This window comes from Chanos chanos, chromosome 7 (assembly GCF_902362185.1).
Source record: "Chanos chanos chromosome 7, fChaCha1.1, whole genome shotgun sequence".
Classification (NCBI taxonomy): domain Eukaryota; kingdom Metazoa; phylum Chordata; class Actinopteri; order Gonorynchiformes; family Chanidae; genus Chanos; species Chanos chanos.
In genome coordinates, this window is record NC_044501.1 from 7,724,133 (window position 1) to 7,738,416 (window position 14,284).

At 44.1% G+C, this 14,284-nt stretch overlaps 2 protein-coding genes across 2 annotated transcripts; both read left to right on the forward strand.

Annotated features, from left to right (window-relative positions):
• Positions 1–1,187: 1,187 nt before the first annotated feature.
• atg4da (autophagy related 4D, cysteine peptidase a) lies at positions 1,188–6,735 on the forward strand. The gene is made up of 10 exons (XM_030779519.1): positions 1,188–1,424; positions 1,720–1,803; positions 2,781–2,954; positions 3,500–3,863; positions 4,374–4,438; positions 4,713–4,843; positions 5,298–5,376; positions 5,466–5,542; positions 5,846–5,965; positions 6,208–6,735. Exons 1-10 carry the CDS (start codon positions 1,214–1,216, stop codon positions 6,385–6,387), a joined length of 1,485 nt encoding a protein of 494 aa, XP_030635379.1. The 5' UTR covers positions 1,188–1,213; the 3' UTR covers positions 6,388–6,735.
• A 1,380-nt stretch (positions 6,736–8,115) lies between these two features.
• Positions 8,116–12,974, forward strand: taf5l (TAF5-like RNA polymerase II, p300/CBP-associated factor (PCAF)-associated factor). The gene is made up of 7 exons (XM_030780717.1): positions 8,116–8,204; positions 8,982–9,123; positions 9,438–9,542; positions 10,333–10,526; positions 10,874–11,020; positions 11,342–11,770; positions 12,177–12,974. The coding sequence occupies exons 2-7, from the start codon at positions 8,985–8,987 to the stop codon at positions 12,972–12,974; spliced, it is 1,812 nt and encodes a 603-aa protein (XP_030636577.1). The 5' UTR covers positions 8,116–8,204; positions 8,982–8,984.
• Positions 12,975–14,284: the final 1,310 nt, after the last annotated feature.

Consider the following 14,284-nt stretch of genomic DNA (forward strand, 5'->3'; position numbering starts at 1 on the left):
TTCTGCAGTAGTATGTAATGGACACTTTGCAGTCATTCGGTCATTACTTGTAAAAGTTTGTCGTTTGTCATACTAGTATCACATGCCGATTCATTTTGCAGATACATCCAATTTTTTTGAGAGTGTAGTGATGAGTTCGAAATTTCTATGTGGCTTTAGTCATCGGTAGAATTTTTGTGACAGGTCATCATTCGCAGAACTTTTTTACCCCACACTTTCTCTGTCATTGCAACATGTGGGTTCTTTAATGTAAAAAATCTTTGGTTGCAAAGTCTTAATGTGACGTTTCTGGAAGTGCTCAGTTCCGTAAACCGCTCTTTATGGGGAAAAGGGAAGTAAGAATTTTCCACTAATTCACCTCGTGATAAAGCCGCCACACCTGTCTTCCGACAGGTCATGCACATGACTCGGTTTCAGTCAGGTACGTTTTGTTTTTGTTTTGTCAGACTGTTCGTTCATAGGTGACGGAGTACGGTACAGATGAGTTGTACGGTTGGACGTAGGCTGTACTCCCCGCCCTGCCAGTCATTAATGAGTAGTTACCGCCCTATTCTGTAGAAAAGTTTCAATACGCCTTTGAAGTCAGTGCATAGTGTCTTGGCAAGTTTCCTTTATTGTTTACATGCTCTTTACTAGTTCTTAATGTCAATTAGTATATTAACATTCAACGTGTTTGAATGTGTCACATGATGTTTTATGGCTTCACAAGACTTTTCTGTCATATGATCTAGACCTCAAAACTCAATTTCTTCCAAATCTTTGGCACTTTTTTTTCAGTGGAGTATCTTGTTGGTAAATTCCATTCCCATTTTGGTATTCTGTACTACAAATTACATTTTGAAACCACAGTTGACATGTTGTATCTGTCTTAAACACTGGACACATTGTTCAGATGAATTACCCCCCCTTTAAAAAAAAAAAAAAACCTTCGTTCTCCTGGGTATTATTATTAGCCTAATTCATGTCACGCTACTCCACTGTCTCATCTCATCTCTGTTCACAGAACTGCTCCAGTCTCACTGGTTTGCTCTTTTTCCGTGAAACTGGAGATTCCTGTACTGAATAAGACGTAAAATAAACACCCCCCCCCCCTCTCTCTCTCTCTCTCTCTCTCTGTCACTCACTCTCTCTCTCTCTGACTCATTCTCTCTCTCTCTCTCTCAGTTTGTGATATGAAATCCAGAGGAGCTCAGTCCCAACTCCACGCTGAGCCATGAATTCGGTTTCCCCCTCTGCGGCTCAGTACGTGGGGAGCGGGATGCTGGACGACCACGTCGCAGGGAGGAGGTCCCACTCGCTGGACGCCAGGGCCCATTTCGGCCACGTCCCCGTCACCGACGGCAACAGGGAGGGTCCCGGAGAGCCGGACGAAGTGGACCGTCTCAAAGCCAAGCTGATGTCGGCCTGGAACAACGTCAAATACGGTTAGCTTGATACGCTCGCGATTCAATTTGAATCTTATGTCTAAAGAAGACAACGCACCGTAAAGAGCGTGTGAGTTTTCGGTTTGATTCATCTGAAGAAGACATGCCAGCTTTTTTTTTTGTATAACCCCTTTTTTCTATTCTTTACACATTTTCTGTGTGGAAGCACAAGATGTTGAAGCAGATTACACAGCTTTTTTTTATTGTATTTTCCTGTTCATTGAAGTCATGATACTCTTTCATTGCCATTTAACTTCTTTCTTTTTCTTTTTTTTTTTTTTTAAACTCTTTGCAGGCTGGTCAGTGAAGTCGAAAACTAGTTTCAATAAATCTTCCCCCCTAATCCTGATGGGTCAGTCATACCTGCTCAACCATGAAGGTAACACATTTATAGGGTTTTTTTTTTTGTGCGTTTTACAGTTATTCGCATACCCTTAGTCAGAGTTTAAGACTTTCACTTCTCTGTTCTGTTACTGTTTCTGGTCCTTCTCGACTCTCAGGTTCGTTTTGGAGGCCTGTTGGTTTTTTTTTTTTTTCCTACACAAGAGATCTAAAGTTAGATTAAACCGCACATCACAAAATTACCCTGCTGTACCTTTGCTCTCTGCCAAGGTTCGTTGTTATGCGCTCTTTTGCTTAACAAAAAACAGACTGGAGCAGAGATTGTCCTTGCTTAGTCACTCTTTTGTGCATAGTCATTGGTGTGTATACAAAACCCGTCAGAGAGAGCAGCTGGGTGTGTTCTGGAGTCTGTGCCTAACAGCTCATTGGCTTGGAACTGTTCAAACTGATTTATACACCAGGTGAAAAGTGAGGTAAATAAACGAAGAAATAGAAGAGATTAGGAAATTCATAGGACTACCCCTAGCAGTCGATGGAGTAGACCACGCTTCACGCCGGTCAGTTTCATAAAGGAGACTGAGGTTTGGGGGTAGTTTTATTAGCCTAATTTCCGAAGATTTGTATTCACTCAGTCTGTTCTGAGTGAATGGCTACGCCCTACGACGCTTCCAAATAATGCCATGGCAGAGACGCTGAGATTCTCTTTAAATAAATGGAGTAATATTAATGGTACGCTCAAGCTCTGATTCGGTTTGTCAAAAGCTTGATTAGTAGTCAATGACAGAAGAGCAGAATTAGTCAGGTTTATTATAGTCTGCACAGAAGCACCATGGAGTAGTGTGGAGGAACCAGAGGAGTGGTGGTTTAAGGAGGCTGCTCCACACTAAAGAAACATGACGCATGACTGAGGGGGTTTTTGTTGTTGTTGTTGTTGTTATTGTTTTTTTGTTTTGTTTGTTTTTTTTAATGGGCCTTTTTCCCTTTGGCTGACCATGTTTTGATGTCTCTCTCCAGACGAGGTAGAGCGTTTTCGCCTGGCGTTCGTGTCCAGGCTGTGGCTAACGTACAGGAGGGAGTTTCCACAGTTGGAGGGCTCCAGTCTGACCACTGACTGCGGCTGGGGCTGCATGCTACGCAGCGGGCAGATGATGCTGGCACAGGGACTGCTAATGCACCTGCTGCCGATGGGTCAGTGTGTGTGTGTGTGTGTGTGTGTGTGTGTGTGTGTGTGTGCATGTGCGTGAGTGTTTGGGTGTGTATGTGTGTGCGTGAGGGGTTGTGTGTGTGCCCACATGGGAGTGTGTGTGTGTGCGCGCATGGGTGTATGTGTGTGGCCTCAGTTCATATGCTGTTCCATGATGTATGCACTTGTGTTCATGTTATCGCCTATCTTTATCGCGTTTGCCCATTGCCCTAAGGGGAGCTGAAGATGTTACATAACTTCACATTTAAGTGTAGTGATGACTATGCCTATTCCTGTCATTCTGTGTGACGAATTATGGTATGTCTCTAAAGGGAAGATGAATGGTCATACATACTTACGGTTTGTTTCCGATTTATTTGAAACGAAACTAAATGCCATCAGTGCTATACGTAGCGACGAATGTGGTAGTTTCCCTCCAAAATCCCTTCAGAAACACCGTGGTAATTTCCAGAATGTTTCCAGTCGGTGTGGTGATTAACTGGAGTGTTCCTTGTAAAGAGACGCTGATGGAATGGTTTGTGTTGTTTAGGCTGGACGTGGGCGGACAGCCAGCAGCTGATGGACGTGGATTTCGAGGTTCTGAGGCCGCGTTCCCCGCCCCGCTCTTCCGGAATGTCCATTCCCACATTCGGCGCCTTGAGGTCCGCGAACGCGTCGCCGCGAGGTCTCGGGACCAACCCGACCCCCAACGACAGCCTGAAACGGACCCCCGGGAAGCGGCCCGAAACCGGCCGGGACCCTCGGACGGAAGAGCTGCACCGCAGGGTGGTGTCGTGGTTCGGGGACCAGCCGCCCGCCCCGTTCGGGGTTCACCAACTGGTGGAGCTGGGGAAGAGTTCTGGGAAACGGGCGGGAGACTGGTATGGCCCCTCTGTGGTGGCTCATATACTTCGGTAAGACTTGTTGACTGGGAGATTCTGCTACTGTGAACAGAGACAATCAAGAGTCTTTACTCAAGAATGACCCACGTATGTTTCATACAGCGTGTGACTTCTGCATGGTACATAAAGCACAATTTTATAGTGTTCGGTAGTGAAAGGGTCATTTATGAAGAAGACTCTGTGCTTAAAAGAAAGCTATGGAGAATGACTTAAAAAGACCAGAGGGGTTTTATTGAAAGAGACTTGGAACTGTTGTATAAAACAGCTGAAAACTGGAGTGTCTTTTACCGTAATCAGTAATAACTTATAATGACTGTGTATATAAAGAAGTCTCAAGCTATTTCTCATTAGCATGTATTAAAATGATCTAAATTGACAGCATACCTTTTCAACAAAACTCTCATCTTGAGTCCAAGGTGTTCACCTTAAGTCCAGGCCTCCATAAACAGTAACCGGATCTGTTACTTGTCAGTTTTATTATCGGTTACTGGTCCCACATTCATGCTGTTGTTATTTTTCCAGAAAAGCAGTGGCCAAATCCACAGAGGTTCCCAACCTGACCGTGTATGTGGCCCAGGACTGCACTGGTGAGTCATGTGACCACGCAATCATGTGATGTGCTGTTTTCACCGCAGGGGGATGTGGGCTTTTTTTTTTTTTTTCTCATCGTCAGTACCGACTTCATCAATCAGATCTTATTACTTACACTGGGTTTACCACCACAGACTGTGAACTAGACAGAGGTCATGTGAAGTTTTGCGTTGTATTTTTCCACTTGTTTTTGATTTCATGGTTCAGATACTTGTTGAGGCATTATGGTTTAAGGTTAATGTGTGTGTGTGTGTGTGTGTTTTGTGGCAGTGTACAAAGAGGATGTGGTTCGACTATGTTACTCATCGGAGGCCAGTCCAGAATGGAAATCGGTCATCATACTGGTTCCAGTTAGACTGGGAGGAGAGTCTCTTAACCCGTCTTACATTGAATGTGTGAAGGTATTTAAATGTACTACAGAAAACTTCATACTCTCGCCAGAACAGCTATATCTGTATGATACACACACTGTTCCATCAAATATCCCGTCTGTGTGTGTGTGTGTGTGTGTGTGTGTGTGTGTGTGTGTATATATATGTGTGTGTATATATATATATATATATATATATATATACACACACACACACACACACACACACATATATATATACACATGCACACACACGCATCACTATACACACCAGACTTGGAAACTTCTGCTGTCATTATAATCATCTCACCACGTGGCGTAGTCTCATTATATTTAATTATGACCATTAATATTAAGCCATTAAAATTTAAATTTGGACTAAATCACCAGTTAAGCTACTCGTACAAATAGCCTCATTTCCTTCTTTCTTTTTTTGTCTTCAGTGTCATGTCAGTTAATCTGCATTTTTCTTTTTTTATTTCTAGAACATTCTTAAGTTAGAATTCTGTATTGGAATCATAGGAGGCAAACCAAAGCATTCCCTGTTTTTCATAGGGTTCCAAGGTGAGTGTTACTTCCACTCAGTGTGTTCATTGGTTGCATAGCTTTGATCTGTGGTCTGATTGGTCCTTTGTTTACTGTGCGTCTTCTAGATGACCAGCTGTTGTATTTGGATCCACACTACTGTCAGCCTGTGGTGGATGTCACACAGGGGAACTTCTCACTGGAGGTAAGATCAGATTTACTCTCCCAACATCAAAACAACAAAGAATACAGCCCAGATTCAAGCTTCTAAAGCCTTCACCAGAGCCTGTCCATTAACATTTGGCTTTTATCCAAACCGACTTCCGAGATACAAAACCAAGCATATAGCCATTAAGGAGCCATCTGTTGTATAAGTTCAACCGCTGAGTTCAATCTTACACCATCTCGCTATCTCTCTCTCTCTCTCTTGCTCTCTCTCTTGTTCACTCTCTCTCTCTCTGTCTCTTTGTCTGTCTGTCTGTCTGTCTGTACCTGTGGGACTGTACAGTCCTTTCACTGTAACTCTCCCAGGAAGATGAGTTTCTCCCGTATGGATCCCAGCTGTACCATTGGCTTCTACGCCCGCAGCAAGAAAGACTTTGAGTCTCTCTGTTCTGCTGTTAGCGTGGTGAGTGGAGAAAGGGGAAAATCAATCAATCAATCAGTAAATAAGCAATCTCTTTTTCCATGGCATGGCACAGATGCACTGGGGTGAATAGTTCCCACAACATACCACCAAGGAACCAATCGCTAGTCACGTGTTACATTTAAGAATTTTGACTGATAACGTTCTTTTCAGGAACCGAAAAAAAAATATACACGACTCGCTCAGTTCCGACCACCTCTTACCCGTTACTCTGAAATTTTCAGGCTTTGACGTCCACGAAGGAGAAGTACCCCATCTTTACGTTTGTGGAGGGAAGGGGGCAAGACTATGGTCTCGATGAGCAAAGCCTAGCGCACACTAACCCGTCCCCCCATATCCTGCCCCCCGGGAGACTGGGTAGGAACGAAAAGAGGAACAGCACGGATGAGTTCGTGCTTCTCTGAGAACGGAGTTCCGCGTAACACCCGCTCTCTACTCAGACCAGAGAACGAACCGGCACCTGGTTAAAACTGACCGTAGAAATCCCTGAATCTGTCACTCTGCACTACCAAACAAAACGGCCAGTAAGAGGCCTTCACTCAAACTGAACTCTTGTGTGATGTTTGTGGCATGGATTGTAAAATGGATGAATTTGTCCTTTTTTTTTTGGTTTGTGCAGCTTAATTTATTCCTTTAGCCTCAGACACACACACTGTGATTTTGTTCTGTTTCGTCGTGCTGCTGCCCTCTCATCTCTTCGGAGAGACACGGGTAATGCTAATAATATGTGACAGTGGGAATAACTGAGAACTTGTGTGTGTGTGTGTGTGTGTGTGTGTGTGTGTGTGTGTGTGTGTGTGAGAGAGAGAGTCATAATGTATATATTCCTCAGCTGATCCCTATATGGGACTTGTGGCCTGAAAGCAAGCCAACTCTAACAGTAAGCCGCTTAGTTTTCTTAAGGACGTGCTTATTTGTCAGTTTTCACTACTGTGCTTTCAAGCATTCCTTGAGTGTATTTTTTTTTGTGTGTGTGTGTGTGTGTATGCATATTTCATTCATCAATTTGTAAACTATTTTTTCAAGCATTGTTTTGTTTTGTTTTTTTTAAAGAAAAAGATGTTTTCTGTAATTGAGTTACACAGCGTAGGTCTCGAAACACTGGATAATTAATGTCTTAACACAATCATAAGTTGGATATCACATACTGCACAGATGAGATAAAATGATAATGTATCATATCGTCTTAAAATATCACAGAGGATCTGCTGTTACGTTTTGTGTTTTATTTAATTATTTTTGTACTTCCTGAAAACAGGGCCATTTGCATGTTAATTTAAGCATTTAGATCTGTTCTGTCTCTCAAGCGGAGAAAGTTCTGCAATTTTTCATTGGTTTTCAAACATGTAAACAGTTTAATTCTGGGACATTGAATACAAATGAGGTTTTTTTTTTTTTTTATTTCCATATGTAAAACAATGATTTTTTTTCCCCCCTCACAAATGTCTTGTCTGTCGTGGATATTTTCTGAGATTATGCTATGGTTATTATCAAAACAATATGACAATGTTAACATCTGTTGTCATTTTCATTTCAATAATGGAGTCGTCACGCTTTATTCCCCATGTAAATGTGTTCTTTTTCTCACTCATCAACATTCCGGAGAATTCATTTATCCTGAACAATATTAGTCTGTTTTTGTGTGTTGATGCTTAAAACAACCTTACAAACAACATGTTATTCTGACATATAACCACCACTTGGTAGAACTGCATGCCACAGAGTTAAGCGCTTAACTTAAGTTGATTGTGTTGCGGCCTGGAGTTTTTGCTTGGTGTGTTGAGATGAACAGGATATTAATCCAGTGTACAACAAAATTAGCATTTTAATTAGTTTTAAAGTATCCATATTCTCCAGTTCAAAAGATTAATACTTAACGAAAATATATAGTAATATATGACATAGCATTTATATGCATATATTTGCACATATTATGAATGGTGTATTGATCTCCGTTTTTACATCAATGTTAGCAATGACTATTATTGTGTAATTCAACGTAGACTATTATTTTGAAGTGATAAAAGTTGGCGGCCATTTTTGTTGATGGCCTCACAGCGGCAATCCCAGTAAGTGAGCTATGCTAGTTCGCCTCTTATTCTGGAGATCACTGGTGCTGTGTGGAAATGACGGGCCAGCTGTGAAAACACACCAGTTACGGTGAATTTTATCACTTTTAAGTGTAGTATCTGTCAACCGAAGGAAAGCAGCAAGATATGCAGTAAGTGCCGAAGTCATTTGCTAACGTTGATAGCTCAAATCAACATTGGATAAATTAAAAGCCCGCTAAAATACTGTAGCTAGCACGAGTGGCTAGCAACCCTCCAATACGCGATTAACCTAAAAAAGCTAACTGCTATCTTAATGACTATCCTAGCATAGGTGGGTAGCTGACTTGCTTGCTTGCTTTACTGGTAATATTAGGCCTCGTTCCTATACTGCTGCAAGCTTTGCAGTTCATTTGACTGCGACTATGAACTGATGAAAATGTTAATATTTTGAGTGTGTCAGGGATTAACCGTAGTCATGCAAAACTCAGCCTGTTGGATTGTTTTTTGATTGATACTTGATTAAGATATGCTTGTGAGGGGAGATTAATGGAAACCAGCGAAAGCCATGATGATCTGCTTATGGAGCTATAATTTCTGTATGATTTTTGCTTGTCTTGCATCTTGTTGAACAGAGCATGCCCGGTCAAACTTTTAAAGTTTGTTTTTTTTGTGCAGTTAAGGGAACAAATTCTGTGAAAGTCAATGTCGGACGGGTGGTGATGCCCACATGTCAAATTTGATTGACTTAAATGTATCCAATAAGATCATCCTTAGGAGGTTATTTTTGTCCAACGAGCATTCAATTCTAAAAAATAGTTTCGAGGTTAATTAAAGAGGGAAGATGTGTTATCGGTCATGTAGTTTGTAAGTCCGTTGTAGCTAACAGATGCTCAGGTGTAAGGTTGGCATAACCCGCCCTGAACAGGTACCTTGCTCCTCTCCGACAGGCAATGAAGCGGGTCCGTACAGAACAGATTCAACATGCCGTGACACAGTATCTGAAAAGAAGGCAGTATGTAGACATAGATGGCTCCTTAAAGGGAGCAAAGTTTTCTCAGTCAGCGGAAGAGATGGCTGCCAACCTCACTGGTGAGTGCGATGCTTATTATTATTATTATTATTATTATTATTATTATCATTACTACAACGGGCTTTACAAACCGTTGTTAATACAAACCTTTGTTTTAGCACCAGATAACAGTTTTGGCGCAATCCAGGAAAAACAATTTTGCTGTGTTTTAAAATTGATTACCCAGGTACCATTGCATTGAGTTGAGGCTGAATATCTCCAGTCATGAGAGAGGCTGAAGAGGTTATAAACTCTGGTCTGAATCTAACAATCTCTCTCTCTCTTTCTCTCTCTCTCTCTCTCTCTCCCTCCCTCCTATTCTTTCTCTCTCCAGTTCAAACGGAGTCCAGTTGTGCCAACGTGGTGTCTGCGGCCCCTTGCCAGTCAGATCCACAGCAGTACGAGATCCAGTTCTCCAAACTACGCACTTTCCTCACGGGTGAGCGGCGTTCAGATCAGGCTATTTGTCTAAGGCCCCAAAACCTCCTGCAACCCATGGATCACCCGTCAGTCTCTAAAAAAAAAAAACGGTCGATCAGATCGGTCGCCCGAGCGCTTTCGGTCGCCGTCTCTGGGCCGAGTCTTCCAGCTCTCCCTCCCTCGCCCTACGCATTTTCGTTCCGACTGCACTCAAACATGCGTGACTCAGTCGATGAAGATATTTCTAACTAGTGGGTTATTTTGAACGTGGTGTGTTCACAGCGAGAGGGAAAACAAGGGCGAAGTTAAAAAAAAACAAAAAAAAAACCCTGCTTTGGGTCGGCGCGAATTTGGCCGATTTAGTCCTGATTTAGTTAGCATTGTAAATCAGCCTTGTTTTTTTATGAATGCTGAGCATAGGTTCGGGAGGAATCTCTGCTTGTCTTTTAAATGTCTTGTTAAAAAAAAAAAAAAAACATGATTTGTTTACTGTAAATATTGCATTAGATTTTTCTGCAAACAATACAGTCATGAGTCACAGTCACGTGTCAGGGGTAACATTAAAATTGAATTTCTCCCGAAAATTCCATCCGTGGCTTATAGTAAGGGAATCGTGACCAAAAAAAAAGATATGGAGCATGTTAAACTCAGAATAATTATGCAGTTAAAAATGAAACTGTGAAACTATTTTTTTTTTTTTCATTTCTTTGTGGCAGTATAACATATTGGTCAAATCCACATCGGTGCCTCCTTTGAACTGTAGATTACCTCACGGGTTTAGTGTTTGACTGCGTTTTTATTTGAATCAGAGATGGAGGTTCCGTTGGCTAAAGAGGTGAGCCAGGTCCTGTATCCTCTCTTCGTGTACCTACATTTGGACATGGCACACTGCGGCCTGAAGGGGGCGCTGGACAGCTTCTACAGCCGCTTCCACTCACAGTTTCAGCAGGATCCAGAGCAGAGGGCTGTGGTGGAGCAGCTCCGGGGAGTGCTGTCCTCTCAGGTCAGTCACAGTGACGACTCTCAACTCATAGAGACCGACGATAACGTGTTTTGCATGTACCGCTTTATGTGTTTACCTGGCAGGGGACTGAATGTTCACGGCGCGTCATTAAAGAAAACGTATTTTCGAACTTGCATTTGTCTCATGAGATTCAGTGAATCGTATCTTACCATGCCCTTTGATAGAATCATCCTTTATAATAAGGACGGAAAACATTTAGTGCAGATTTTGTATGTATCCCATTCTTTTGGAATTGCTGCCACGAATGAGACTGCGCTGTAAAAATGTACTTCAGTCCACACTGACGTGTTTTTTGTGTCTTTGTTTTCCCGCGCGTTGACACTCAGGATGTAGCCGCGAACCCTAAGCTCTGCGCTTTTTTGGACCATAAATATGTGGTTCACATGACTGACCAGGCCTACAGTTACCTACTGCGCTACCTGCAGAGTGATGACAACAGCGCCCTCTGCAGGGCCCTCAGCACACACCTACAGGTCAGGCTGATGTTGCTCTCGGTAAACTTTTCTGTTGTTGTGCTTAATGTTTCCACCATAAGTACATGAGTTATGAGGAAATCATAGTAATAGTTAGTAAGATGTCATAATAATCGTGGGAATCTATATTAATGTGTATAATGTTTCCTGAAGATTTGAATCATATGTTCAGTATGTGAACATTTTTTGTTAAGTTTGAGTGCATGTTTCAGTCTGATATTTTGGTCAGTTCACGTGTAAATTATGAATTACTTCTGCTGTTTTCTGCGTCACTGCTGGTTAACACAAATTAACCCCCTCGGGTCCAAACTCTTCCCACAGGTCGAGGTGACAGCCGTACGCAGGACGGACTACCAGCTCTACGGGGCAGGGCTTGGGACGGGAAACTCCGCCTCCTCCACGTCCTCCTCCACCACCTGGGCGGGCGTGGACGGTTCGGAGGGGGCGGAGGCGGTGGAGGTGGGGGCGGGCCTGCCCCAGAACGAAGCCGCGTTGGAGGCGCTTCAGGACTGCATCAAGCGCGTGCGGGAGGGGCCTCCGTCGCTCACGACGGTGTGTTTCTACGCCTTCCAGCACACGGAGCAGCTGCTGAACGCGGCCGAGGTGTCGGCCGACAGCCGGCTGCTGGCGGCCGGATTCGATAACTCGGCCGTGAAACTCTGGAGCCTGCGGGCGAGGAAGCTGAAGGCGACGCCTCACCGGGCTGACGTGGCCAAAGTGAGGCTGGCCTGTGACATCCTGGAAGAGGAGGTGAGAGAGAGAGAGAGAGAGAGAGAGAGAGTCTCAGAGAGAAGCTCTATAGACCTGTGGGCTTTCACAGGGCACCCTGGGGACTGTAGTTTTTTTTTTTTTTAGTTTTTAGTTTTTTGTAGTTTTTTGCACTGTGTGGAACACAACTGGAGTAAAAGATTTCACTAAGAAGAAATGTTTTTTTTTTTTTGTTTTTTTTTTATATGTTACAGTTGCTTAAAAACTCTTTGTGTAACCCTTTTAGATGTCTACAAATCTATATGTTTAGTATATACGTTTTTACTTTCTGAGTAATAGAAGCAGACCCTGAATAGAAAGAGAATCAACAGTCATTTATTATTTTCAGTCCCTCTGTATAATTTTTCCCTTATTTACAGTAGATAAACGTGTTTTGTTTTTCTCTCAGACCGACGATGAGGACGCCTCGGGGAGTGAGATCAAGACTCTTCGTGCGCACTGCGGCCCGGTGTACCGCACGGCATTCCTGACCGACAGCTCCGGCCTCCTGTCCTGTTCCGAAGACTCCACCATCCGTTACTGGGATCTGTCCAGTTTCACCAACACTGCCCTCTACCAGGGCCACGCCTACCCGGTCTGGGACGTGGACGTCAGCCCCTGCAGCCTCTACTTCTGTAGCGCGTCCCACGACCGAACCGCCCGTCTCTGGACGTTCTCCCGCACTTTCCCCCTCCGCGTCTACGCCGGGCACCTCTCCGACGTGGACTGCGTCAAATTCCACCCCAACTCCAACTACCTGGCCACCGGATCCACCGACAAGACCGTCCGGCTCTGGAGCACCCAGCAAGGGGGTTCGGTCCGGCTTTTCACCGGGCACCGGGGGCCGGTTCTGGCCCTCTCCTTCTCCCCGAACGGGAAGTACCTCGCTTCCGCCGGGGAGGACCAGAGGGTCAAGCTGTGGGACCTGGCTTCCGGAACTCTCTTTAAAGACTTGCGCGGACACACGGATAGCGTCACGAGCCTCTCCTTCAGTCCGGACAGCAGCCTGATAGCCTCCTCGTCCATGGACAATTCCGTAAGGGTCTGGGACATTCGGAATTCCCACGGAAGCACCCCGCCGGACGGATCCAGCAGCGAACTCTTGGGGTTGTACACGGAAAACACCAGCAGTGTGCTGAACGTCCAGTTCATGGCCTGTAACCTGCTCCTGGTGACGGGAACGGCCCAGGAGAAACAGGAGCAGTGACCTCCAGCGCACAGGTCCGGACTTCTGTTGTCGGCACACTGGGTGAAAAGGGGGTGGGGGGGTGGGGTTGTGGTCGCTAAAACACGTGAGGAAGCGGACAATGAAATGTAGTATCCGAACACTGTTTTAAATGCTCACTCTTCGTTTAGATCAGTGGACAGTGTCTCTACCTCCCTAGACAGGTGACAGACGTTACAGGAGAAAAAAAAACCCATTTTATAGCGAACACTTCAATGTCGAAACTCTCAGGCTGGTTTCCTGGACAAAGATCAACACTAATGCTGGACCATGTTTCGTAACGTTAAGTCAACGTTAAGAGTTTAGTTTGAGGGGAAGATTTCATTGGGTGAGATTTCTCAGTGGGGCGGGATAACTTAAATTAAAATCCCAGATCATCCAGCGAAGCCTCGTTTCTATCGGCCGGCCCTGACTGCTGGGTTAAGTTTTCCAGCAAACTGAGAAATCTTACGCCAAAGTCTGTCCCCGTGGGCTACGTTTAATCTTTGTCTGAGGAATGAGCCTTTTGTGTCTAAAACAGTGGGCAAGTTGTTAGTATATTTTGTTATTTCTCTTGGTGTATTTCATTGTCCGGCGGCTAAAACATAACCACTGTCTTTTTTGTTTTTTGTTTTCTTTGTTTTTTGTTTTTTTTTTTAAATCAAGGAATTGATCAAGAAATGTTTGGTTTTTGTATATTATCCAAAGAGTGGGGGTTTACGTTTGGTCAGGTCTGTGTGCATGTCACTATCGGATCAGAGGATCTCAGCAATTATGCCCAAGTTTAAGACTCCACCGTTTAGAACCCCTCAGCAGCTGATCTGAGATCAGGTTTTGACAGTAGGATTTCAGTGAGAGGAGGTGAACCTTTATCAGTGAGCGGTTGAATGTTCGTCTTTGAGATCCCCCCGGCCGGGGTCTCGTTAAAGTAGCTTCCTTGGTTCAGATTGATTGGCGGAGCAGATCAAAGACCGGTTTGTCGGTCAGCGACGTACAGAAAAGCTGGACTCGTGTGTATCAAGTGCCAGAGTTAGAGCGCTGATCCAGGATCGGCTCTGTTTCAGCCCACGCAGTTGTATTTATGAGGGATTTGAACACGCGAACCGATCCTGACCATGTGAATTGAAACACACGTCACCTCCTCGAGTGTCTGTTTACATCTTATCTCACAGTCTTGGGCAATAGAAGGAGGAAGAGGGCTGTGATGTCACAATGCAATTCTCATGTGGCAGCCAATAAAACGCTCTCCCTCAGTTAAATCAGTTTAAGCCTTTGGATTCCAGTGCAGTGGTTGGTTCTAGAAGCTGTTCAGT